Below are 27,940 nucleotides of genomic sequence, written 5' to 3'. Positions count from 1 at the left end.
TGGTTTGTGTTAATTTCACTTTTAAAGTTGACGCTCACGTCTCATCAAAGCAGAAAATCCTACAAGGTTGTCTTGAGCAAAGCTGCGGGCAGGTGGGATTTCACGTTAAGGCCGCTGCATACCAGATGAGACCAAATTAAAACAGACACATCCCTTCAGGTTGTGCAAATTTACTTTTGGCTTTACTAATGCTCGGATAGCTTCAGACCGTTTAAGCATGTTCGACTGTTAAAGAGTCACGGGTCTGAAACTGTTCCACAGCTGTAGCGACCAATTCATTTATGGCTTTTTTTGTGTGTTTTTTTTGTTATTTGTGCCATAAAAACATCACAGCATCAACCAAGAGTTCCATACTGGCAGCCAAACCAGAACCAGGTTGTTAGCATTGTGATAATACCGGACACAAACTAGTCTAGATTCTTGTGGCAGCAATGTGTTTCAGTGTGAAACGATGCAATAAGCAGGAGGATGGCAGAGACGGAGGGAGAACCTGAAACCAGGATGAGATGCATGCGGGGTATATGGCATGCCGGGGTGGATTACATCTCATTCAGAACTGAAATTTAATAACGTCCTTCATACCCCAAAGGAACTAGGTCATCACTTTTATGTGCCACATCGGAGGTCTAATTAAATTTGGTGGAATGGAACGAACACTGCAGCGGGAGAATAGTAAAATAAAGGTGAGTATTCACAATGCATTTAACTATAAACACAAATAAAAATGTTCTATCACTGATGATAAATTGATGGATTTTACCGCTCGTGACGGCTCAGAATACGAATCTGCCGATAGAAAATGCAAAAAGAGCTGCGAAGAAAACTGCAGTTCAACTAGTGTTCTTCTCCCCAATCAATAATGAACAATCAATCGTGAAACAGTATAGAAGTACAACGTGAACACTATACTGTTGAGTTGATGTATGCTTTGTGATGTGATGTAGTCGTGACATTTGCCGGCACTGCACAGGTAGTTGGAAAACAAACCGGAGTAAATATGTTTATGACGAGATCATCATGAAGAGTTGTTTTTGTTCCGTAAACTGCGTGAATCAAATGTCAGAAAGATGATTTGGCTGTTTGCATCTCTCGATGTGATCAGAACTCTGGAATTTAAAAGGCGTGTGCAGAAAACCTGCTGAGGAAGAAACACCCAATTTAAGATAAGATAACCTAAATCGTCACTGCATATTTCCAACAGTTAAATACCGTGACTATTTGCTCTTATGTTTAAAGTTTCATTGAGTGAAGCAACAGAGGAGCAGGTGGATAACTTTGGATGGAAAATGGAAAAGCATTATAATTATTATTTATTAAAAAAAAAAAAAAAAGAATCACAAATAGTTAAGCGGGGTCTATTTCTATGATCCAGTGAGGCTAATAAATCCGGTCCCCTTGTAACTGCCAGTGCAACCTTCCTGTATTTCAGGTCAGCAACGGGGACCCTTGTAATGCTTTAAAAAGCCTACGGCAATGAAGCAATGAGCCGGGCGAGGTGTTTTAAGCGGCAGTTGCGTTTCAAGACGGCCAGAACGTCACTGTCCAAGACTGAGGATGTCGTGTCGGTAGCTAAGGCTTTTCTTTGACGCTTTTGGGGTTTTGCACCGTGCATTTCCCCCCCGGGGCCAAATTGTCAACACCAAGTTCTACTGTGATGTTCTGAGGCGTCTGAGGGGAAAAAAAAAAAAAAAAAAAAATTCTGTGCAAATGACCTGAGCTGTGGTGCTATGGCAAGTGGGCTCTCCAACATGACATGGAGGAGATCCAGCCCAAGTCACAGATGGCCTTTTGACGCACTCGCAGAACACTATTTACAGGGAGTGTTCGGAGTGGGATCGATCGATGCATCACTGCACAAATGGGTGTTGGTACCAAGCAGCAACCAGCAGTGACGTCACCCATTGCTGTTAGAACCGACGTCATGAAGCCTCAAGTTTGGATTTTGGCCCTGCGGTTCGGAGCCAGAAGTGACCATGTTGCTGGGGGAGGCGTCAGCAAGCAAGGGATCGGACTCCATCTCTAGTGGCACTCAGTGGTATTGCAGCTTAAAGCCCTTCCGCATCTTCCTAACTTTGTTAGCCCAGAAGCTATGTCCGCTTTTATATACAGTCTACAGTTGGTACAAATTATGCAAATGGTTCAACTTTGTACAGCTTCAACTGAACCAAAGGCCTAAAAATTCATTGTTTAGATACCAAAACAAACGCTGACGGAAATTTTGCAGTCTTCGAACACACTGAAAAATAAATGAGGGGGCGAAGCAGGGGTCGGTACATTAGAGAAGGATGTGACCCAGTTAATTCTCGCAGGTCTCAGTGCAGCTCCGTCACCACAGGAAGTGTCTCAGTGGCTCCTCAAGTCTGCTCAGAGTTAAAGCAGCATAATGTCGGGGAGGGGAGGGGAGGGGGTGAGACAGGGGAGGGAGGAGGAGAGGTTACTGAAAGTGGGATTGTAAAACATTATAGTGATGTGCAAATTAGAAACAGCCAAGAAAAGATCAGCTGCTCTGTCACACATGCATGCAAACACACAAAAATGCACATGTGCGAGTACGTGCACCCCCCTCACCCCCCCACACCCACACACACAGATAGACACACAGCGCTCTACTTTGCCAAGTTCCCCAGCTGTTTCTTGGCAGGGGCTGTTATTCATACATTAGCAGTGATACAGAGGATATATCTCGTCAGATGGCAACACAGACGTCAAAGACTGCTTTCCCAATAGTTGCTTCATTCTTGCTTATGGTTAAGAGTCATTTTGATTTGTTTCTCATTTAATTTTCTTGGGCCTGCGTTTGTTTCAACTGGTCATACATGTAACTGATCCTGAAGGTGGTAGAGGGTAAAAAAACAAAAACTCCCCACCCCTCTCATCTAAATGGAATCCATTTGTCGTGGTGGGAAGTTACATTTTGTTCAGTTTCACCATAAAAACCTTGTTCATGACGGAAACAACAACAACAACAACAACAAAAAAACAGATGTACTCTAGATGCATGGTGGACTCAGGATAGATATTGAACGGCTCACAATGAACTCCAGACCGGCTCTTCTTGAATGATCAAATGTTGGGTAATGAATGCCATGAAGGATAAAGAGCGCTCGGTCTTAAATACCGTAGATCGTTTTCAATTATCTCCGAAACCACACATCAAATAGCCAGTCCTTATTCAAACCAAATGAGACTGTGAGAGTAAAGTTTTAATTTTAAAAGTCCCAAACCGACTCTTTTAGAAAGTATGCAACTAACGTATGACAGCATTTTATGCTGAATGGCAATAATTAGTCCCGACGCAGGAAGCGGTGTGATGTCCCAGTCTAACCTCGAACATACTGCACTTCATCCACAATGTTTCTTCCATTAGCTTGAAGCTGATTTAAAAAGTTGTCTAAAGTGGCAAAAGAACTCCAAAACCAGTTCACATCATTACAGTTTGCCATATAAAAATATCAATACAACTGTTTTATAAAACAATTAACAATTGCAAAAATGAGGGGAATTAAAAAAGTTTGTAGACTGTTCCTAAACCGTGGACTTAAAACTTGAGCAGAGCGCACACGTAAAAGTTTAGGTCAAATTTTTGAGGAACAAAAAGAAGTCGCAGGAAGTCAAATCTGGTGAGGATGGACGGTGGCGAACGACAATTATGTTGTTGCCCTGCGGCAACCAACAGTGACGTCACCCGTTGGTTTGTGAACGTCATGAAGCCTCGATTTTTGGATTTTGTCCGGCGCCATCTTGCTAGTTCTGAGCGAGAATTGACCATATTTGGACGAGCTGACTGAGCGAGCGGTAGTTCTCACTCCATCTGACTGGAAACCCGACGATACTACGTCCCGCCCACCCATAGCCGTAACCTGACTGTACCACAGGCCTGTCAATCAAATACGCACGCCCCCCAAAACACAGCTTTTGAGGCTTATTTTCAAATTAATGACGGATTATTTTCATATAAAAAACTGTGACTTTAGCCAGCAAAACAAAAAATAAAAAAGATTGACTTAGAATTTGATGAGACCGGTTGAGTGGGACTCTATGGAGCCGGAGGCCTTTTGGAGCTCCTGAAGCTGTTTTCAGTTACTTTGGTATGGATATCTGTTGTGGTTTTTTTCTCAGAATCTGCAGACATCCTGCCTTTGCCACCACCTGGACCACATTTCTCCTCAGGAAACAGGAGTCAGACATGTCTGTTTACATGACAGAAAATGGTCATCAGAAATATGTAGACAGTGTTAAGTCAAGTTAGCTGTAGTTGCTACGAAAATACACGACCTATGAGAAGTTATCTCTTGATATAAACTGTTCGCAGCTTCCTGAAGGTCAAATCTGGAAATTCTGAGAGTGATTAACTTCCGCTGCCTTTTCCTGCCTGAAGTCTAAAACTATTTGGATATCTCAAATTGTTCATCGTTTAAATTGTTATCGTTTCCTCAGTTTTTTGCAACCAAACACCCTAAAGGTTATCATAATTTCATTAGGATTTTGTTTCTTCTGCCACTAAACAACCGGAAATAAAATGACACAAAGAAGAGATAAATTGGTCCACAAAAGGCCTTGAAAAGAACTAATAGAAAATATTTGTTTTGCTAATTGCAGCTCAAAGCAAAGAGAACAACCTCCACAGAGGATCAACACTCGATTATTGATATGTTTTGGTCAACTTAATCCAAACGTAGACCAGCGCAAACTGTGGGTGGTCCACTATTATCTGTAGTACCTCGGAGTGTTTCGCTCAAGCGGTTAGTCACGTACACTTTGCACAAGAGCTGACATCACCTATTACATCTGGCAGCGTGCAGAAAAGTTACCCGGAAAAAAAAAAGCCCATGCATAACATCTGCTGTCTTCCCACCCGGTGCCAGAGCCCAGCCTGTACTTATCAATTCCCACCTTCCCTGCAGAGATGTTGTGCTGCACTATAAACATCCTTTTGCACTCACAGGATGTTTGGCGCCCCACACGCCAAGTTCCGCCCAGTGGCATTCGGATGTCCATTAGGCTGGTGAGGGGCCCATAACGTCATTACTCCCTCGTTCTATAGCAGGATACGTGCTTAACGCGAGATGAATTGATGGATGCTTTGCTCGCAGAAGCACGGGCGATCAATGCGTGGACTGCCGGTTTTGCATTGTGCGTCTGTTTTTGCCGTTTATGCTGTGAGGTTTTCGCCTCAACATTCACAACGAGACGTATTGGAGTACACATGTGCTGTGAGTGACAAATAAAAGATTCTTCAAGAAAACATTACACTAGTTCTACAACCTGCAGTCCAGCTGGAGTATAATGGCAATTAAACAAGAGAAAAAAAACCTTTGACATTTTTTTTTTTGTCCAAATATGAAGCACATTGATCCTTTTTTTTTTTTTTTTTTAACCAAAGTACTAAAAGACAATCTCAGATGATACTCTACGCCGTAAAATTAATACCGGCACATCTGCTGGGAAGGTAAACAAACAACGTACTGCCGTCTCACTGCAATGTTTGCTCGACTCTGTTATCAGTCTTTGAGAGACGAACACGAAACTGGTCGCTGGGATGCAGCGATCTTGAGAGTCTTGCGCTCGCAGTCCAAACAAGAGATGAGGAAGGGAAGTATCACGGTCATTGCTTCTGGATCTGATTTCAACTGTCAGATCATCAGCCATCCTTTCAATGGACGGTGGGAGTCACGGAGCATTTGGTGCAGGGTCATGTTCCAAGCACACATTTATATAAGCATATAAATAGACCATATAGGAAATTATATTTCCAAAGCAGAATGCACCTCTGAGACTATTCGTAACTCGATTGAAGGTGTAAGAAGAGAGCAAAATTAAGCAGGAATTACATTTTCCAAATAATCAAATTTGAACGAATAGGTGTTTGTTTGAATTCATATCGAAGCCTGTTCAGCATAATTCCTAACTACGTTGCTAAACTGTTGGTTTGCAAAGACGCGGCCTTGACGGAGTGACAAGCTTGCATTATGGTGAAGGCTGGATTCTAATGTAACCGATCGCTGCCATTCTCAACAATGCTTGCGATTCCTCCAGACGCACTGCAGAACATTTTAAAAGCGTCCCAGAGGCGTCTGCCCGCTAAAAATACGCGCCTAGTCTATCATCCAGGTCTTTCAAGTAGGAGAAACAATGTGTTGTATTCCTGCTAATAGGCACCGTGGATGAAATATAGATGCAAAATAATTATAAGGATGAAGGTTTTCACACGTTAGCAGCACAAAAAACTATAAAGGAAAAATGACAAAATCAAGAAGTCAGTTAAATCGGGCAGACAAAGTGCTTTGCTTCTGAAAACCCTTCCAATGGGGTGTGAAACTGTGCTGAGGGTGGAACACAGAAGCATTGCAGACGGAGACATAACCGTGACCGTGAAAGAGCACGTTTAATGTCCCTTCCTCCCATGTTCAAATTTGAATAAAAAAAAATACTAGACCTTGACCTTCAAAAACCTGCAGATACTCTACAAAGGTATTGATGTATGTCGTGTGAGAGGAAACCGAGGCAACAAAAACGCCAACAAACCAATAAGCCAATTAAATAACAAAGACAACAATGTCATCATTATATAGTTTTTACGTCAGTAAGCACTGACAAGTTGATTCTTCAACTGCAAAGTCTCATGTTCCATTTGTAACCTGTGTACGTTGTCTGTGATTAAAGCATAAAAAACACACACTATTGACCCGTTTTTTTTTTTTTTTTAAACTTCTGAATATCAAGATCAGTATTAGTCCAAAAGTATCAGTAAAAATCAAAAATCAGTTGGGCCATAAAAGCTAGTGCTAATCCGAAGACTTCATTGTTCAGCAGTTGGGAAACTGTCCAGTACCTGAGGTCTACATCAGGTGAATGAATGGAGGATGACACTTTTTTTTTTTAGTTTTTTTTTTTAGTTTTTAGTTCAACTTAAAACTCAGAAAGACTTTATAAGAAGAACAACAATAATTTGATCAGCTGGACAAAATGTGGTGATGTAAAAAAAAATACTCCACATTATCACAATGAGCTCCCACGAAGATATTTCAACATGTCCTACGCGTATTAACTGCATTACGTCACACGGATATGAATCTGTTAGTTTTAAATTTCACTGTATTGTCAGCCTTTAACGCCGGAAACGCAAAAGACAGATTGTGATAAATACGAGATTAAATGTGCTCATACTGAGAGCAATCCTCTCTCTCAGGACACTCTGTATCATGATGTGTTCACTTGAACGCTGACGAGCCCTGTTTTGCTGTCCATGCGGCATGTGTCTTTATCAGTGAGGCTTATGTTACCTTAACATCAAACGTGTTTGTTGGCAACAACATGAGCGGTGCAGGTGTCTGCACAGAACATCACCACAAACTAATGAGCAAGACAATACTGCTCATCCAGCTGAGCCCTTCTGTGCATACATGTGTTTGCTGTTAAATCACAACGGTGCAGATAGTTAAACATTATTCACGACCTCTCTTTGATGGTGATAGCGGCTGCTGCATGTTAACTTCCATGTGCCTTGTGGTGTTTGGCTTTTTATGTTTTCATTTTTTTTTTTCTATACTGTACTTTCTTACACATTTACTTATGCTGCGTTACAAATGGGGTCATATTTACCTTGTACAGGAGAGGAGTCCATATGAACGGCCCCCTCGTGGTATTCACGACATCGGAATACAAATTTTCTTTCAGCCTCACGTCACAACTCGTTAGAAAATTTGTGTTTGCTGACATTTACGGAAATGTCAGAGGCCATGGAAGTTCATGTTTCCTTGGATGCTGAGCTAATATGTTGTAATGTAGAGTTTTCCTTCATAAGTTAGATAACAGCCTGTCTGAGGGAAATGTTGACCTTCCCAATGGCCTCATCTTTTCACTCTGTGTCTTTGCATTTCCTGCATTATGTTACGCCCCTGTTAGCTTGCGAGCCTCTGGCTTCTAGACGCCGTCCATTTTACCATTGCCCACGGTGCACATGACCTCCCATGTTGTAACCATGAGCTTACGAAATTCCATTTGAACACAGCATTATTTTCTGATAAATAATTTACCCGTACTAGGGCTGCTAAAAATCGAAAAATTCTCTATTAATTCTATTAATGAACGATGGTTTTTTCCGACTATTTAGGGGCAAAGCTAACCTTTACCTCATCTAATTTATTTGACATGTATAAGAAAAAAACAAATTATAATGGATTCTGACAAGCCCGCTTCGTCTCCTGCTGTTTTCTGTCATTTTGTAGGAACAATGACAGCTAATGATTGAACAGTGTGGATAGAAAAGAGTCGACGAAAAAGAGAGGAAACCCACGTAAAAACCTACATCTGTCTGTCTGCAAGAGATGCTGGTCATGTGAAAACAACGCTGTCAAAACAGGGTTCCTCTGAGAGCTTCCTCTCTCAATCAACAAGGCCAAATATAGCTGGTGGACCTTCCCTCGGGGTCAGCTATACATCCAGATCTCTCCCGTGAGAAGAGAAAAGGCCTGAATTAGTGTTTACCATCGCAGCCCCTCACGTTACCGAGGGCAGGAGATGAGAAACGATCTCCGAGCTGCAAAGGGCATCACCACCAGATGTTGGGAATAACAATAGCGGTCCCGACACAGATGTGAAGGAGGAGTCGGGTCTTTGTTGCATGAAAAGACCTCCTCGAGTACCGCTCCGACCGATGCACGGGGCAACAGGGAGGTCGTGTTGTCGCAGTTTTCAAAGCAGAAAGCAACACCGAGATACCAAAGTATTCATGCCATTGCATTCACGCCCTCGTCAGCATGCCAGCGTCCTCGGGGCAGGCACATGGATCCATTTACACCTGTGGTGCTGAAAAGAGGAAAAGCCGGCATTTTCAAACTAATGTACATATGCTCATGGGAAAAATAAGACGGGAGAAGCTCATGCTGGTGCTAAATATTGTTGGGTGGTGTCAGCTGTTATGAAGCTAGAGTCTATAGTCCTCCGAGCCCTTGAGGCTGTTCGGTCAAAGGAGAGATGACGCAGCCAAGTATCCCGAGGAATTATGAATATTGAAAGATGGTGTCGCACACAATCTTCATCCAATGCCAATGTTCAGTGGCTAAACAGAACATAGCATGTCCTTTTTTTATAGCAGTGGAGAGGGTAAATGTGTCGAGGTGGGCTGGTGTGTGGACATATAGAGATTACGATGGAGTTGTTGTTAACTGATAAACCAAACCCCAATTACTGATGCGAGATTTATTTTTCAAACAGTATCTGCAGTCTTCAACCAGTCTTAACCAATCATTCGGATCATGAATACGACAGCATTTTTCTTCGTTGTTTGGACACTCATCTAAAAATGGTGCGACCTTTAATTCGTGTGCATCGACTTTGTAGAAATATAGTTGCCTTAATTAGTTCTTATTGGCCTCTTGGGCCAAAACAAGATGGAAATATGATCCTGTTATTGAGGTGAAGGGATTAACGTGTGAGCAACAACGTTTCCACATCCAGTAGACACGGAGCAACATTAACATGTTTGTGATTTGTGTGTAGTTCAGAAAACTCTTAACTCCAATGTAACTAACCTCTAAGAAAAAAAGTATTTCATTTAAACACATTTTTTTTTACACTGTCTGTGCTGCGGAGGAACCTAATGAGAGAATTTGTGAGCCAGAACATCAAAAACAATGATAAAAAAAAATATACCAATTGTTGATATAAAAATAGAACTACAAATAAGAGGTACCATGTTGACATATTTGAATGGATATGTTTCAACCAACCTTTCATAAAGTCTCTCACATTTCACTGATTAAAATTTAGCCAAGTCAAGATTGAAATATTTTTTTACAAGTTTGGTAGCAATTAGGGCAACAAAACACGGGTGCTCTTCTGCACACCTGTTGAACATGAGGTAAAAGTTCCACGCACGTCCCTACAGGATGTGGTTTCACGGCCTTATTATCTATTCACTGTCTGAAACTCCACAGCAGGTGTATGAGTCACAGTCCAGAGCTATTTCATGTGGTGAGTGGAAAAACATTCTGAAAAACTGCCAAACACAACAGCATCATCAAACAGCAGACACCGGTCACGGCTCACTGATAGCGATGTTATTGTGTCGGGACAACTGCTTAACACGAGACATGTCCAAAAAACTGGAATCAATCCCCACCTGCCACAGCGTCACTGTTACACCATCCAAAATGATGATAAGAAAGGAGCCCCTGTCAATATAAACTCCCTGTTTTTCTTCATTCTCTCAGCCTTTAACCAAATAACAGATTTTTCTTTCTAAAGGAAAAGTTAGAAATTTCAGAAAATGCACTTATTTGCTTTTTCGTCAAATTAAATGACAATTGACCCCAATTATACATAAAAATGTGGCTGGAGCTAACTGCTAGTTAGCTTAGCTTAGCATTAAGACTGGAACTAAAGGCCAGGGCTGGTCTTCAGTACAATTTTGAGGTACTTCTACTTCACTACATTTCAGAAGGAAATATATTTCCAACAGCTGTAGTTAGGGTTACTCAGAGGTATCCTGTGGAACATTTTTGTAAACAAAGTTCTATTGTCACTGTTACTCACTAAAAACATATGGCATCTCCCTGAGGTTTATTAAACCCAGTGAATCCCCTTCCTTCCTCATGAAACACAACAAAGCCAATCTCTTTTTTTTCACTTTTAATCCTGTATTGTTTATATGTATGTTTATAAAAGAGCGGTCTTGTTTATCCTGCCTTTACCGGCATATTGTTCCATTGCTTTTTTTGCTGCGTTCGTGCATTACTACCATCTGCAGATCAGTGAAAAAAAGAGTGTGGCACAATTGGCAGGACTGTGTCACCAACATGCATGTACACGTGCACGGGAGTCTTCGTGCACGAGTCAAGCAAAACAGACACAGACACAGAAAAAACAGCGATGCGATGAGTGAGTGGATGCGTTGTTGGGAGCTGTAGAGGTGTTCGAAAAAGTCGTCTGATGCAGGACGACTGGTGAGAGACAGTGAGAGGTCGTGCTTTTATAGCCTGGAAGGCCCAGGTGAACCACATCGACTGGCGATCCCATCGTTTAAACGACTCCTTGCCGAGGTCGCAGCCTCTGGGAGTGCGGGGGAAGCAACAATAACTTTGCCAATTTGTGTGGAAGGATATAGCACCCAAGCCAAAGACCTGAATTCTTCTTTCACCACTGCCTGATAAAACAATCCACTGATTAGCACCTCTAAAACTCACAATCTAACATGATCTTGGATAAACCGTCCAAAACTACAGTTTGCCTGGCGGTGCTTTCTGACCAAACAGTTCTGGGGACTCCCTGAGACGAACTACCCATGAACTTCGTTGCGACATACAACAACAACAGTCCGTTTGCTCGTGTTTGGTTCCATTTTTTTAGGGCTTTGCACCCGACCGTTGTTGGTGGCGCACTGGCTCATGTGTTCAACTGATCAACAACCGACGTACAATCGTCTTCAGTTCCTGCCCCGCAAACAAAAAACGGGGGTACTTCCTCAAACAGATATTAAAACAATGAAAAAGTTCCATCGGCCCAAAAGTGACTTTTTCTTAAGCAATTAAATAAATAAGTGAGAAGTAAAACGTTAGTTATTAAAATAGTGAACATACATGAACACGCTGCAGTGTGACAACAGACTGTAGTTGTTGCATGCAATAGCATTGGCTTTAATATCGAGCCCTTGTCAATCAAACTTGACAACAAAGCACGACAAACACCACGTTTACCTTCGGTTACATTTAAAGGGGGCCTTGAGTACTAGGGGTCTCGCCGTAGAAGAAGGATCTTATTCCAGCGGCCTCTGGTCTACGTAAAGGAAAAAATAGGACAAATACCTTGACAAAAATACACCAGTTAAAAATAAGCCGGGCTCCATCGTGCACTGCACCTGCATAGCGGGGTTAGTAATTCTCCTTGGTGCTAATGTAAATGTTTTGATGTGCACAGGGCTACTAGCGGGCTGCGTTTAAAATAGACTAACCTGCTGAGCATGTGCTCGCTGCTTAACCTGGGGCATGCAGTACAGTCTGGTGGGAATGTGTGGCTAATTCCACCGATTCTTTCCACTACACAGAACCACATTTTCACAGGTCACTAGATTTCCTTTGTCAAGTGCTTTAGGTGCACTGACAGCTTGACAGCTTTACACAATAGCCTAAGCTGCCTTTGCAGGATTTTTTTTTTTTTTCCCTCCACTTTCTGTGGGAAATTTCTGCATCCTAACAAGCTGTTGCTCTGCAGAGAATTAAGTTTTACGACTGTGTTTGTTGCAGTGATTAGCGGTCATTAAAGTGGCATGCAGCCAGAGAAGAGGAGAGTGAGGGGGGATGGCGGCGGGGATTTTCAGGGCAAAAACTGCCCTGAGATTAAACAAAAGGCGTTGACACATTCTTCGATAATTCTTTTGGGAGCATGAAAATGGCTCTTTAAATCTGTGGATTTTAATTAGCTCAGTTATCAGCTACATTATAAACCCGAAAAGACACCCTTTGGGTTGTCTCCGCAAGCCAATCAAGCACCATTCCCTAATGCTCCCTGTGTTCAGTGTCATTCTCTCCATCCAAACATTTCCGCAGCTCCATATCTCACTCAATTCTCGAATTTCCAAGGTAAGGTATGACACACTTTGCTCCGGACACTGATCCCAGTGAACATGGACGAGCAGTAAGGTCGTTAGACAGCTATAACTACCAACTAAAATGATGTCACTGATGCATTATTTATTTATTCTTCTGGCAGAACACTTACAACTCTTTTTAGCAATTTATTGGAGTCTGACTATGTAAACAGTGAACCCAGGAGCCTTCAGGGACGAGTGCGAGTGGTTCCCTGTGGGTAGTGCCACGATAAAAATAACTCAGTCAAATTCAACGTCCCCAAGGAAGCTCAGGAATACCCTTCATGTGCCTGCTGCGAGCCCTGGACTTGACCTCCAAGAGTGCTATTCACGTCGTTACTAACAGGTTCAAGTTGCTCTGTATGCCTCGGGTTTGTGTAACAAAAACATTTGACGGCTCACATGTGGGAGCTACGATATACGGAGATGTAAAAACCTCTGCGATATTAGGATTTGTGGAAAATTTCTATCTGAACGATCAACATAAGCAACAACAATGGAGCTACAAGTAGGAATTGTTTTCATTATTTATTCATCTGCTGATTCTCCATTAACAATTTAATTTAATGTTTGTAAATGTAAAAAAAAAAAAAAAAAAAAAAAATGTCCTAAAAGGCCTCTGTGATGTTTTTAATTGGTTTATTTTGAAGCAGTCGAGAACATTAAGATCAAGAAAAAGCAATTGCAGTAACGAGACAATTTGAGGTATTTTTACATTAAAATGTACTTAAGCCATCAATCAATTATCAAGATAGTTGCCTATTAATCATCTTGTCAGTCAGCTAATCAATTATTTATATGTACTACTACTCACAGCAGCAAGCCTTTACATAGCCAGAGGAGACTGGCTTATATTGGGAGAATATTAATATGAATAAAGGCCTTAAAAGTTTATTCTAAAGATAAACAAATACAAATAATAATTACTACTATTAGGAAAAATAAAGTGATATAAAGGCCCATTTAAAGTTCATTTGACAGTCATCCCTTTTTGCTGTCAAAAATAATGTCAAAGTGATTTTAAATACATTATTAACTATTTGTTTTATCAATAAAAAGGAAGAAATTGTTCCTTTTTTTGTGTCTCATTGCTCTGATTAGCAGCAGCAGGCAGGTTGAGGATCGACAGGCAACCAAAGACTTAACTACAGAAAGCAAAGACACAGAAAGGGTAAAGAGATCAGTGGCGATTACAAGGCAACAAAAGACAGTCGCTAGTGTTGAAGAGTTGACAAGTATCGAAACGGACCACGGTGACATTTGCAGGTGAGCTGTTTATTATGTAGCAGCAGATCAGCTCACGAGCTAACTGGCCTGCAAACCGATGTTGGCAGAGCACTTTTTCCTCAGGGGATGTCTTTTTGGATTCTGGTTCGACAAGCTAAGTTGCAGAACAAGACATGATCGCGTAACATGGGTTACTCAAAGACTGTAGCTCTTGTGTTGTGTAGCAGGTTGCTGGCTGGTTGTCTACAGGTGCAAACCAAGTGGATGCGCTTTGAGAGTTTCGCTGCGTTCAAACAGAACTCGCGAGCTCGTGGCTACAACGTGGAAAGTAGTGCTCACGGTATGCTTGGCGGCTTGGTCGTGAGAACACCGCTGCGACGCAACAGAAACATGGAAGGCGTCTAGAAGCTACAAGGGATAACGATTATAGCAAGCTAGCAGAGGATAACGTAATGCAGGAAATGCAGAGACATAATGACAGAGGGAAAAGATCAACGATAACATTTTCCTAGGACGCATTATTTAAGATATAATGAAAAATTTGACTAAAATTACAATATATTAGCTTAACATCCAACAAAAATGCAACTTCTATAGTCTCTGCCATTTCTGTAAATGTCAGCAAACACATTATATGACAAGAGGAGGGCGTTCATATGAACTCTTCTCGTGTACATTGTATACATGACCCCCATTTGAATGCAGCATTTGATGCAGCGTCACCACTCAGCCTTGGTTCGAATATTTTTTTTCCCAGTGGTCACTCACAGACCGTCGTTATCATGAAGCCGTCATATTTGTAAAAAACGTCCACGTTGCCTTCAAAGTAAACTTTTTGGCAATCGCAAATGCGGAAGTCACCAAACTTTTTTGGGGCTTACACGCCAGGTGAGATGATTTTTTATTACAGTGTGTGGGTGCCAGACTTGAGTCTGCTATCCAGTTCTGTGTAATACATCAATGTTCAGTCTTCTGGACATGCAGGAGGCATTCAGGTACATTATGGAGTGTCGTTCACCTGCATTTTAGTAGCATTCTGACCACGACATACAATCACTATGGCGATTATGCATGTAAAATGGAAGAAAATATGCTTTGGCTCATGTTTTTAATGTGTATATACCTACTGAATTGTAAGGCGTTATTATTATTATGCAGCCTCTTTACACAGAATAGCTGGATTGATTAAAATAACTGCATCAGTAACACTGACAAGGAAAAAAAGTGCTACATTAACTTAAGTCCAACTGAAACTGATGTTTTGCAATGAGTGCAATGACAATGTATTTAAAACCAAATTACCAACCCGCTCCAAGAAATGTGTTATGGTCACGCTATGAGTAGTGATAATGGCCATTATAAAGAATACCCACAATAATATACTATGTTTTTCAAAGGGGAACCAAGCAATTTGAGATTTTTATTAACTTTGGAAACCAATTAACGGCGATAATATGGATAGGTTTTTTGGCATAGCTTAGGGCAGCCCGAGCTCGACAATAATGATAGTCATATTTTCACAGTAGAGTAGGTTAGCTAATTGGGGATCCAACAGAAATGTCTGCTGCAGACATTTGCTCGCAGCAGCAGAAAAAACAGGGTGCATGGAGGACAGATCCAGAGCAGTGTAAACTGGTTTGAAAGGGAGCTTTTTTTTTTTTTTAAACCAAAAATCTCTACACTTGAAACCACATTTTATAAACTTTTTTTTGGGTCAAATCCTCCCCAAAAATAAGAAAACCAGAACTCATTTAATACTCATTTGCAGGACTATTCAGTGCTGCAGGTTGGTTCACCTTTGGAAGATAAACAGACAAACACGCAGAGCATCACAGGGGCCGTTTCCTCTATTTTGTATGCTACCAGCCCCTTCCCACACAATAAATCAGGAAGGTTGTGACACTGACAGTTTGTTTAGCTCACATAAACATGGAGCACCCTTAGAAACCGCACAGCCTCTTTCCACTATCCCTCCATAAAGCACTGCAGCTCAAGAGTGCCAATCACTACACGAGGACAAAGTTGCCCAGGTGCTGCTCCCGAACACGGTCGCACCATGACGGGTCCAATCAGGCACCTTCGTGACCTAAAACTAAACTGGAAAAGGGGGGTGGGGGGATATGAGCCTTCATAATGTATGAGTTGAAAATTTAACCTCCAAAGGTTTCACATCACCGAAACTGAATCCAGAACCGGGGCGGAGCGCTGCATATGTACATCATTGTGCTTTTGTGTAACGTGATAACTTCAGCCTGGGGTAATATATACATGCTTGCTGATTTTAATTTGAGCTGAAACACAATAGAGAGTCAACTTGAATGCATCTAAAAGGACTGTAAAAGACGCTGCAAGAACTTGAAATTGGTGATCATAACCCTTAATAAATACTCGAAAGCTGTGCCGAGTCACGGCAGGACAGGGAACGTAACGGGGGAATCGATAAGGAGCCGGCCGCAGGAGCCCACCGGGCCTCTGTGATTTATGAAGGGTTACATTCATGAGAACCAGGTCGCCAGCATTGTTTACAGGATGAATCCCTCACAGAAGCATCACTTCAACACATATGATCCCAGCAAAGTGCCAGACGACAACTTCTAGATGAAAAGCAGAACAAAAATAATCCTCCGTTTGCTGCTTCAGTGCAAAGAAATTATCCGATATTCAGCTTCTTTTTTTTTTAACACTACAAAGCTACTGTATGTCTGAAACAGCAAATCCAGTGTGAATGGGATGCCACCGGCAGCGGCTTTTAAATGCCACTGCTTCGGGAAAACATCCACCATACCATGGAGATCGCGGAGAGCTTTGGGAGCTATGCTGCCAAGACTTTTGTCTCACCCACATTTAATAGCTGTTTTTTTTGGACTCTGGCAGTAAACACTCAGCATGATAGTTTAGAGGGGTTGACTAAGACGGCTTGCACGACATTCCTGCCGCACAATCAGCTCATGTAGTCAGTGAAGGCCCGGGCCACTGGAAGCTGTCAGAGCAAAAGATTTCCTCATCTGACGGCGCTGCCAACTGGCAGCTACAATACGTTCACCGTCCAAAGAGTCCTGACAGCTGTCATGCAAGTAAAAGCTTATTTTTGTTTTATTTCTCAACATGCGTGTCCTTTAATAATTTTGATGAAAGAAAAGTTGGGGTTGGGATACTTGTTATGAGTTTGCATGGTAAATCTGAGGTGCTGTGAGATGATCAACAACATTTTTCTTAAAAATAAAATCAAAACTTTAACTTTAGTGGCTATTTTGTTGTTCTTGTCATAAACATTAAAGATATCAGAATAAAAAAATGGGTCACTGGCTTTAAACTGTCACATTTTTAATGCATTTTAAGGGACCAACAATACTTAATATTTAAGCATGGCTACAGTATTTCCTTAAACAAATATTTTTTGTTTCCCAAACTCTTTCTCTTGCTGCCAAAAATCAACATTGTGGTGGGAAAAGTCAAATAATTTATTAGGGTTATTTCCTGCTGGGTTTAAAACGTGCAATTCAAAGCTTAAAGCAGTTTAAAAGGCAAAACAGCACATATAAGACCTGTTGCTTCAAATCTTCACACAGAGCTGTGTCGACATTATAATAGTTAATATACATAATGATCAGTCTGAAAAACGCTCTGCTTCGTCATTACAAACACAACAAGAACTCGGCAGTGTCATTGCAGTTGTACTGTAACAAATTAGACTTGCTGCATCCACTGAAGTCCAGAAACTCTGCTGTGGAGAACCAAGCGGCTGTGGACTGTGTGTTACCTCTGCTCTGTCACCTCCCTCCTAATGACTCCTGTGCATCTTTCCTCAGCTCGGCATACCCAGCCAGTGGTGACCACCGTCATCACATCCTCCTCCTACACACCATCATCATCATCATCGCCATCATTCAGCAGCATCATCCCTCTCGTTTGCACTGTCCAGCCCACAAACTTCCAACATGTCCAAATCTGCTTGCTTATGTAACCGTGCAGATGATTTAGCAACCAGTGACCGTCCGTTACATCAAAGGTTCAAGTGGCGAATGAACCCTCAATCATTGCTTTCCAGTTTAATCAACGTGAAAAGCCTGGGTGCGTTTCATCTCTTCATATTCTCTACTGGAGATTATTCAATCTATACAATGGATGTCAAGTCTGGTGGAGTCCACATGAGCCATCGGTGGCTGTGTCAACCACAGCTGATTCAGCCGTGCAAGCATCTGGAACATTTTGGTTCGTGTAAATAGGATCAGGCGTAGTTTTATTATCTTTAAAAAGGAGCTTTTGCGGTTTTCCACTAAGCGTGCACGCTACATGCAGAGTAAAACCCCTCAATGCATCACTCGACGTGTACATCGTGAGAAAAAAACCCTACTTTTATCGGATAAAGGTGGGTTTCAATATCTAATAGGAACACGTATGTGATATAAATGATCGTGCACTACGACTAAATGGTGTCCAACCCCCCCCCCCCCAAAAAAAAAGAAACACTGCTGTTTCGTTATATTCTTCTGTCACAGCCAAAATTTCCACATGCGTCTCCTGACTGAGGGACAATGCAGTTTAACTGGATGCTCATGCTGCTGCTTCAAATTGGATTGAGGCCATATAACAGCATATTGTGCTCAAGTAATCAATATATGTAATCCGTGCAGTTACAGTTTTAAATTACCTCGATAATCATGCAACGATGAACTAAACGCCGTGTCAACTAACACTACTCGACATCACTGCGGCTCACTCACATTGCTGGAAAACATGGAAGTATCACAAACGCAACACAATTCTCGCTCCGTCTCAGCGTGTCCTACCTATCAGAGAGTAAAATCCTGCAGCGCTGCAGCGGGGTTGAACCGGAATAAAACTCTCGAGGCAATCAGCCCTCCTCCAAAAAGAAGCGTCTCCTCGCTTTTGGGGCTCCGGTGCAGAGAACCAAACGCGGCGGATCTCCGGCGCTCAATGAGCGCAGCTGAGGCGGCTGTCAGGTTGACGTTGGAAGGCAACCCACTACTTCCTGTTACATCACACTTGGAGCCTACAGCTGAAGACCTGGAATCCGAGGCGAGTCTTGCACGGTGCACTCTCAACTCCCACACTGATACAGGCTTTATAAATGCAGTTCATTGTAATTTATCCCGGAAATATTCGGTTTCCACCTGCCTCGCCGCAGTCTGTATGGGCACCTCAGGAGAGAAAACTGTCTGGAAACGTGCAGAGTTTGCAGCTGTTGACTCGCTTGTTCGCCCCTGGTCCGTACAACCGGTCCGATAATGGGTTATGAGGGAAAGCAGGGCCGTAGCAGAGTTTTAAAAGTACTTAGATCTTGGATCTGAGGCTCCCCATCAGCCCACACAACATCAATAAAAGATGACATCCAGACTTGTAATTATTTGTATTTTACTTATATAGGGGAACTTTGACGGACAAACAATAATATATTAAAATGTAGGCTTTCTGGTGGTGATGTTAGTGGCAAGACATCTTGCAGACTTCATTTGTAGCATATATGAATGTAAGTCCAATATTCATTCTCATTTTAGCTCTCTATTAAGATTTATAATAAACACTCTATATTTCACTTAGTAGTGAGCAGTAAATTGAAGTGTCATCATCACTAACGGCTGCTGAGTTTCTCCACTTTATTTATTTTTTTATTAATTGCATTGTGGGATAGTTAGCAGAAAGAAGTGTGCATCCAATAGACACTACTGTTTTCAATCCAATATGACATTTTTATGGGCATTATATAATGAATAGATCTTTGCAATCCCATTTGAGACACTCACATTAAAAATCAGGTTATGACGGAAGTATAACCTTATTGTTATAATACAGAGCGAAACCTCCCACGGTGTCCACAAACTGCTGAGGTAAATATATGTGTCTTTAGCTGATGAATGTTCCAGCATGTTGACCAGCTTCTAGCTGACTTTGTCTGTCAGCCCTTTGGTTCAGACCCGGTAGTGTACAGTGGATTTATCAGCGCGTCTTTTCGGAAAACGACTTCCTGTTGCTGATCGATACTGTACACTGAATTAAGGAGCAGAAAGTTATAGAACTAAATGAGTGGCTAGACACTGTAATCTCTAGCTGTGAGGAACCAAAGAGCCAGGTGGTCATTTTTCTTCCACTACGGTCAACCCCTTTCACAATACACGCAGACATTTGGTGTTACACTTGCAGTTGTCTCCCCCTCCTGCCAGTGAGAATCATTACAAAAACAGTGTTGACGTGTGCTTACGTCAAAGACATCCTTATATGCAGATTATAAATGTTGGCAGCATGACTGGTTCATGATCAACATTTGAATCCAATTGGTGCGATAACATTTGGAAAAAGAGCTAGACTAGTGCAGGTTTAAAGTGACTGTTGTAGTTGTATTGTTTTGTGAGTTGCAAAATTTATGTCCCAACATAAAAACCTGAATGCGGCTCCATAAATTAAATGCTGGGGAAATGCAGAATAATTCACATGTATTTATCGGTCAGAGGTTTTTCAAATTTCAATAAAACACTCAACAATCATCAGCGTATAAAATAGTCTTGATTGTAGAAAGTGCAAAAAAACTTCCCAGATCCCCTAAAATATTACACAGGACATGACTTCAGTGGTAACTATGGTCCTGTATAGAGGCTGACAAACGTAAGCACTTAGGTCGCTTAACACAGTTGGATTTCCTTTACTATCCAAAAAAGGAATTGTTGACAGTTCGAAGGTTTATGGAACTGATGGAAACTATTTTCTCTCGTCACATACACACGAAAGACTGGTGGGATTATCAAAACAGATCCATAGGAAAGAGGAAGAAGATTAGTGACATTTATTACACAAACTCTTACAGTCCAATGTATTACAGCCGTGGTTATAAAATGAGACAGTAAAAGTGGACACTGTGCAAACAAGAGAAACACTGCGGCTCAGAATAATACATTCTTTACACAACACTACCCCCTGCTGGTTCTCTTCACCAACAACATTAACAGGACTGAACAGTCACAATAATGATCGAAAAGGTATAAAGTCTGAGGATATTAAAGCAGTCATTAGCTTCCTCATGTTGATTTACATTTGTGAGGACATGCTTCTTTTGATTATATGCATTCTTTCCATTAATGCAGGAAAAATGATTGTCCTTCATCTTTAATCTGCAAATGCTGTTCTCATTGATCAACAACAGTAAAGCTATACCAAAAACATTGTAGAAAAAAATATCACTTACACACAGTAAATATAAATTCATTTTGTGATTGTTGGTGCAACTTTGGTGTTTCCCGTAAAGCTTACAGAGATGTTTGTCTAAGGATGATTGTAACAGAATCTTAAAACAATAAAAGCCACTAATATTTGCGTACAAAATAACCACACATGCAAAGCATCATTGCAGAAAACTGCTATGTTTGATATCAGCAAAACAAAAGCTGTTCTTTGTCAGTGAGAGACAAATCTACATAATGATTCAGTCATTAAAAAGCTAATTCAGACATAATAAAAAATTATCTCTACACAAGTACTGCAATCACAAACCAAGTGTTCAACAACCTGTTTTTAATCACTGTTTTTCTTTCTTGTTTGTTGTTCTGGGCTCAAAATTGTGGCAAAATAGGCTGTTCTGAACAGTATGGCTCCTCACCTGCTGTTTAAGAAGCAATATAGCAAGTTATCACTCAAAATCCACATATAGAATGTTTCTTCCTTCTCTCTACGTCTTTTAGTCTTTCATGCATGTTTCTACACCACTGTTTTACCGAAGTAATTAGGTTCTAATCAACTATAAAATGATGAGACGGTACAATGAATGGCCTGTTACACTATTGATAAGTAGCCAACCTTTACATCCTACATGCAGATTTTGAATGATGACTCCCTAAATTGCCTATTAAACTCAGGTGAATGCATGGTGAATTTGACCAAATTGATTTTTTTTTTTTTTTTTACATTTTTATTTAATTAACTACTTAACCCCAAAAGGTGTGTTGCGTGGAATTAATAGAGTTCAGCAAAACGGTATTTTGTGAAGAAAAACGACAACCCGGGTTTTGGCAAACACTATGAGACAAGGGAAATGACTAAAGCTAAAAATAAAGTATGAACATAAATACAGATGACTGCACAGCAGTGCAGGATCTCATGCAGAGCTAAGTGTTCACACTGAGCGATTAAGAATGCTTCCTATGTTTTTCTTCCTTATTCGGATCATCCTCGTCCCATCACCTGCAAAAAGAACAACATGAAACAACAATCTTAACAATCACAATTGTTCTGTCAAAGATGTTCTTCAGTATGACATCTCAAACAACTACTCTGGGTTAATCAAATTCACTTTGACTGTCTATAATAAAACAAGGCACGGTAGTTGATTTTCCGAATGGTAACAGGCTGTTTCGAATCGATCTCCTCAAACACTCCTACCCTTTTTGCTTTTAATGCACTTGTGAATGCAGTGTTTCCGGAATGTGAAGTTGTTGTGGTTTCCCCCGCAGCCGCTGTAGGAAAACATCTGACATCTCCTGGTCTCTCGGTTGTAAGCAAACCTCCTCACTGAATCGTGACATGTCCCTCTGTCCACGGGACTGAAGCATAGATCGGAGGGAGGTCTCAAGTCTGTAAATGACAGCATCAGGCCGATAACAGTTATTCTTATTATCAATCAGTGTGTCCTGAAGCGATATTACACTCGAGATTGTGCTTTAATGACGTTAAAGTGTGACATAAGTGTAATATTGCGATTATACAACAAGTTATCAGCTAAATAAAATATGTAATCTAAATGTATTCATATTGTGGGGCAATTCACTCTCACAATATAAATGTTTTTGTTAGTGCGATCGCCGTTTCCATGGTAACACATAGGTAATGACTAAGAATTGGAAAACAATCAGTCGCGTCAGTAGACTCCTAGATGTATGCCACGTTTACTACGCCAGGAAGTAGTCCGACCCTTAGCAACGACCCTAGCAACAGAGGATTTCTGCTTAGTTTTATTGCTTTCAAGAGATCATTTTTCAAACTGAATAAAAACAGCACAGAAACACAAAACTGCTTAGTTAGCTCAATCTTGTTGTAGGTGAGATATCCGCTGAAAAAAGATATCGACGGACTTATGTATTTTCAAGATTTTAGCACCGTGTCACGTGTTAAACATAACCGGTCAAGCTGGCCGCCGCCAGGATTTTATGTGCGCGATTATCCACGGTGTTATGGTACGGGTGCTCGGAGCGGCAAAAAAGCACCAAAAGAGACCGATTTTGCCAAATGGGTCACAATTAGTAGGCCTATAACAAGTAAAAACAACATTATATTGCATATTATATCAAATGTAATTCTAATTATATATTCCCACTGAGAAGGCGGAGGGATATTTCTAGTGATGAGCTGGATGTGCTGTTATGCTGATTTGAGCACGTTCCAAATGTTCAGTTGACCAATCAGATCGCTGAGTCGGAGCTACTTGTTGTATAATCAACAATTAGCTGGGACCCAGAATTCTACATGTCTTCCTTGAAATGATTTATCACTGCATTTATGCTCCAGTCCAGCTGGACTGCAGGGCCAGGAAGTGGCTGGAGGATATCACGGCCTTAAAGCGGCTGAAAACTAATGACGCCTGTTTGCTTTTCATAAGCTCCGTCTTAGCTTTTAACTCCACATGGGTTCGTACAGTCAGACGCAAAGCTTCGTTCTGACTGGAATAGATTTGGTCCAGTGTCTGCAGGCTATCAAGACTTCAATTGACAGATTCTTTTTTTTAAGTGAGAGTTGTTGTTGTGGCTTCCCACAGGGCTGTGCAAGCTCTTCCCTTTGATTTATTCCGTAGCTTTCTTACGGGTGAGACACAGATTCCTGACTGCAGGAGAACTTGTTAACACTCAGGAGTGGTCTTTTCCACAACTGATGCACACTGATTATCGTTGGGAAACACGGTGACTTCAAAGCTACAACATTTATCTTATTATAACTTAATATGTTGGGGTCAGCTGGGGTTAACAGGGACAATAAGTCAAGGAATTGATTACTGGTAACAAACCTATTCATACTATCTATACAGCTATTACTCTACTAATGTCACTAGTTGTAGTAAAGCATTCACTTTATGACCTAAAAGATTTGACACAATAAGAAATTCAATTAAACTTGTCTATCTAGTTTCTACTGTTAACCATCCCATTCATTCAATTGCAGGGCATCACCATTAGATGGCGCTTCCTTCACAGAAACATACTCGCACTTGAACCAATGTGTGATGACCCCACAGACTCTAAACTGACCTCAGAACTTAAACTGGATCTTAAACTGACTGAACCTGATCTGAAGGACCGAGGAAACCTGAACACTACCAACTCAAGTGCTAATGTCCAACAATGCGTCTGTGTTGATTTTGTAGCATCACACAGCAGCAGGAGCCATACTGTCCTCAAACACAAGATTGGAATCGCAGGATCACTGGATTGTTTTGCATTGCCAAACTATTTTGATAGCTGCAAAACAGTTTTGCAAAAGATCAGGGTTGTATCCAATCGGCAACCAAGCATGATGTCCCCCCTTTGGTTCGTGATTTTGATGCTTCAGTATTTTGGCCGTCCCCATCTTGGTTTTCTGGAACCAGAAGTGACCATATTTGGATAGAGAAACCCTCCAAATCAAAATGATTAATAATGATGTATGAATAGATTAATTGTTGTAACAATAGTTCTTCTCTTTCGACACATGGGTCCACTGCATCTTCTCCCAAGTGTGCACCCTTGTTCTGCCACAAGATGTCAGTCTTTGGTTTCAACATGGAAGCATTTGCTTGGCAGACATGCATCAAAATACATGCCAAATTCTCGAATGCAAATTTTTCAACTTTTATAACTTTGATATTCAAATACTGCAGTTTATCTCAGTGGTGCCACCTGGTTTTTAGTACGGGCAAGAATCAATGCCAGTTTTTATCTTGTGATTCTGTTTAATTTCAGATCAGAATAATAGATTGTTATATCTACATACGTATTGTAGTTGTTTAATTCTAAAAGCGATGTCATCTCTTAGAGGTATTTTGCTGCACACTGGAGATCTCATCGAATAATTGCACCTCAAAAAAACAGATTTATAAGGAGGCAAAACTACTGAATCTTTCCCTCTCAATATTTTCTGACAAGTGTTAAATTGAATTTGTTGAATTATAACTCTTTGAATGAGTTGGCCCGGGTTTCCCTGCGCTCTCCCGCTGCAGCACTAAACAGCCTTGGAGCACAACAGATGTGATATACACTCCCCCACTGCTAACACAGAGAAAATTAGTAAGTGGAAATATATGTGACAAATGGGACCTGGAAAGGAGACACTGATATACATTGTTTCTGCCCTTTGATTTTCACAACAGAAGCAATTTTGCAAGCTGTCCACCATTTATGCATCAGTGTACCCTGATGTTTTTTTCTTTGGCTTTTCACAAAAAGATACTGGTAGCGCACGGTGGTTTAATAGATGGCCTGAATTTGCTTACTTTGAGGTCTGAACATATTTTCTAGAATTCATCGGGGATTGCTTGCTACTCTGATGACAAGATGAGTGATTTAATTATCCCTTTCAACAGTTAATCTATCCCACATGTCTGGTGTAATAAATGAACACTGCATTTACTAATTCTGGCTTTCTGCCTTGCTGTCTGAATTTATTTTTTACGCTATTAGTCACAATATTTTTCTCGCTGATCAAAGTTACTTAAGGGAAAAAGAAAAGTAATCAGCGACACAGCAGGCAGTTGTTTTTGATACAAAATTTTCACCTCGCATTATTTACATCTGTGCGTTGGCCTAAAAAAAAACAAAGTGCAGAGTGTAGAGTCAATAACTAGAGATAACTAGCTGTGAGGATCATGAGTTCGGGTCTCTGACTGATTTCAGAACTCAGGAACTTCAGTCTGTACTTTTATGAAGCAAACATAGATGAATTTGTGCTCGACCCATCTTCCCCTCAATTTGCAAAACATTGGACTAATTTTCATGAATAAACTCAAATTCAGCTCGGTCAGCTTTCCATTGACTTTGGACTGTGTACCATGTCTTAAACTGGCCATGCGATGTGTCTTAACATAACATTTAAAGTCATATTTTCTTACCTCTTGTCTGTTGATTAGTGTTATTCCGTTGCACCAGAGGTTCACTGACAGTCAGTTCTCCTGAAAAACAAATGAGATCAATCACTCAACTCTCCTATAGTGAGTGAACACTGATATCAGGTTCATGTCTGTGTTTAAAGTACACGACTGTAACTGTGATCGTATAAAGACCAGATACAGCAGGAAACAAAATTACTTGGGTCGCTAAAAAAAAAATTCTAAAATACATCTATGAAACCTTTGAAAACTCTAACCAACGGTTTTTTTTTATATGTAACTATTTCTTGCTGAAGACCAGTGTATCCATCTGCCCAGTACTTCTGTACAGATTTTTTTCAGGTTGGATGAGTGTTTGCTTCTTCTTCCAGTCATGCTAAGTTAGGCTAAAAACCTCCATCAATCTTCTCATTTCACTTTAAACTAAGGCTGTGTCTCAATTTGTCCACCTCCATCAGGACACTTAACTATTAGTACACTTAATTGCAAAGTATGTGAATTTCGACAGAGTATTGTTATCTTAAATCGCACACAGCCGTTGTCCACTTACTGTAAATAACGGCCACAACATTTGAGTGCATCACTTGTCAAAATATCTGCCTTCTTTGATAACTTATCTTACTTAAAATGAACGCGTCCCCACTGTTTCACACTTTTATGTAGACATATACAACTTAAGTTGGTAGTTGCAGCTTCTTCAGGCGGTAGTTTCAGTTTCAGGTGGCCCCTCCCTCTTTAGTAAAGTAGCCACGATGGCGACCGTTAAGGGTGACAAATGTCCACCATTTCATATTCAGTTTTTTGACGGGCTGAGTGCACTACATGTTTCTATACTTGTCCACTTGAAAGCACAAAAAATTGTGTAAGTACTGAAGTATGTGAATTGAGACACAGCCTGTGTTTAACTTCTGCAAACCTTTGCCGTGGGTGGATGATTTGAGCATTTACTGGAATTATGTTTACTAGGATCTTCAAAAAACTGAATATCACACACTTGTTCACATGTAGGGTGTGGTGTACATTCAGTTTTACCAGTTAGTACGGTTGGCTGCACAACATCGGCCTTCCTAATGGGCTGCGTGTGGACTTCTGGTGCCGTCGTAGGTTTCGCTATAGTGACACACAAAAAAGGGAGGTACAATTTGAGAAAGTGTCTCCACTGCAACATGCAGACCATCAATCAATATACCTAAAACAAATGTCATTAAATCCCACAGATCAATCACAATTAAAGTAAGTTTCATGTCATTAGTATCAGACTGTATAAAGGGTGTTGGGCAGCAAGCATATCGTCGACAAATGAAGCCAAATAATCATCTGTCTTAAATTACTATCCTTTTTAAAAATAAAACTTATTTAATTGATTTTGTGTACAAGTCTGGCTGCTGGTGTAATTGGTCACAGTCTGGCGACTTGCTTGTTATTTTCCTCGACAATTTCAATATCTAAATGACTTCTAAGGTGGGCCTACGTCTGGCATAATTGAGTTTGCATTGGTAACTTTAAAACTATTTAAATGCTTAATCAAGGTGGAATGTGATTTCATGGCCAGCTAAAATTAATCAGAAAGTTAATTTTCTGAAGGTAGCGCTGTTTTGATTATGTCACCTCTCTGGAATTATTTTTCAATTGTTATGCAGCAACTGTGATCTGCCGTGCTGCGGCCGACGACGGACCCTGAAGTATACATCATGAGACCTTGCATACTGCTTTAGTTAAAGGCGGGAAAGTCATTATTTTTGTCGAGCCAAATTAAAGAGTTTAAAACGACAAGGTAAAAATAGCATAGACTACAATTACAATTCTGTAGCTAGACTTGTGAGGCTCAGACACATTGTGGGGACCTGCCTCCCTTTTGGGCTTTAAAAGCAAGTCTCTATAATGTAAGTCAATGTAATGTCACTGTATATTCACATCGATCAGTTCAAACATCATCCGATTTATACTCTGTAGGTCCCCTTTGTGCCACCAAAACAGCTCTAACTTGCTGAGACATGGACTCCAGAAGACCTCTGAATGTGTCCTCTGGTGTAATGTTGCGTTCAAATGGA

General features: G+C 40.9%; 2 protein-coding genes across 2 annotated transcripts in view; both read right to left on the bottom strand.

Annotated features, from left to right (window-relative positions):
* The window catches only part of calcrla (calcitonin receptor-like a), a 32,746-nt gene extending 13,874 nt beyond the window's left edge, over window positions 1–18,872 (bottom strand). Inside the window, exon 1 of the mRNA XM_069698848.1 lies at window positions 18,604–18,872. The gene's annotated coding sequence lies outside the window, so the exon portion shown is untranslated. The remainder of the gene's footprint in view (window positions 1–18,603) is intronic.
* Window positions 18,873–20,316: 1,444 nt separating this feature from the next.
* tfpia (tissue factor pathway inhibitor a) overlaps window positions 20,317–27,940 on the bottom strand; it is a 42,162-nt gene continuing 34,538 nt past the window's right edge. The window contains exons 4-7 of the mRNA XM_069698844.1: window positions 26,922–26,999; window positions 25,893–25,952; window positions 22,202–22,393; window positions 20,317–22,003 (exon numbers count right to left, since the gene is read on the bottom strand). Coding sequence (XP_069554945.1) covers window positions 21,936–22,003; window positions 22,202–22,393; window positions 25,893–25,952; window positions 26,922–26,999 — 398 coding nt within the window. The 3' untranslated portion in view covers window positions 20,317–21,935. The remainder of the gene's footprint in view (window positions 22,004–22,201; window positions 22,394–25,892; window positions 25,953–26,921; window positions 27,000–27,940) is intronic.

Source organism: Brachyistius frenatus, unplaced genomic scaffold (assembly GCF_029030835.1).
Source record: "Brachyistius frenatus isolate BFR_SWC_R1_liver_20210118 unplaced genomic scaffold, ASM2903083v1 Contig_28, whole genome shotgun sequence".
Taxonomy (NCBI): domain Eukaryota; kingdom Metazoa; phylum Chordata; class Actinopteri; family Embiotocidae; genus Brachyistius; species Brachyistius frenatus.
Note: the sequence above shows the minus strand (reverse complement) of the source record. Positions and strands in the feature narration are given on the sequence as shown.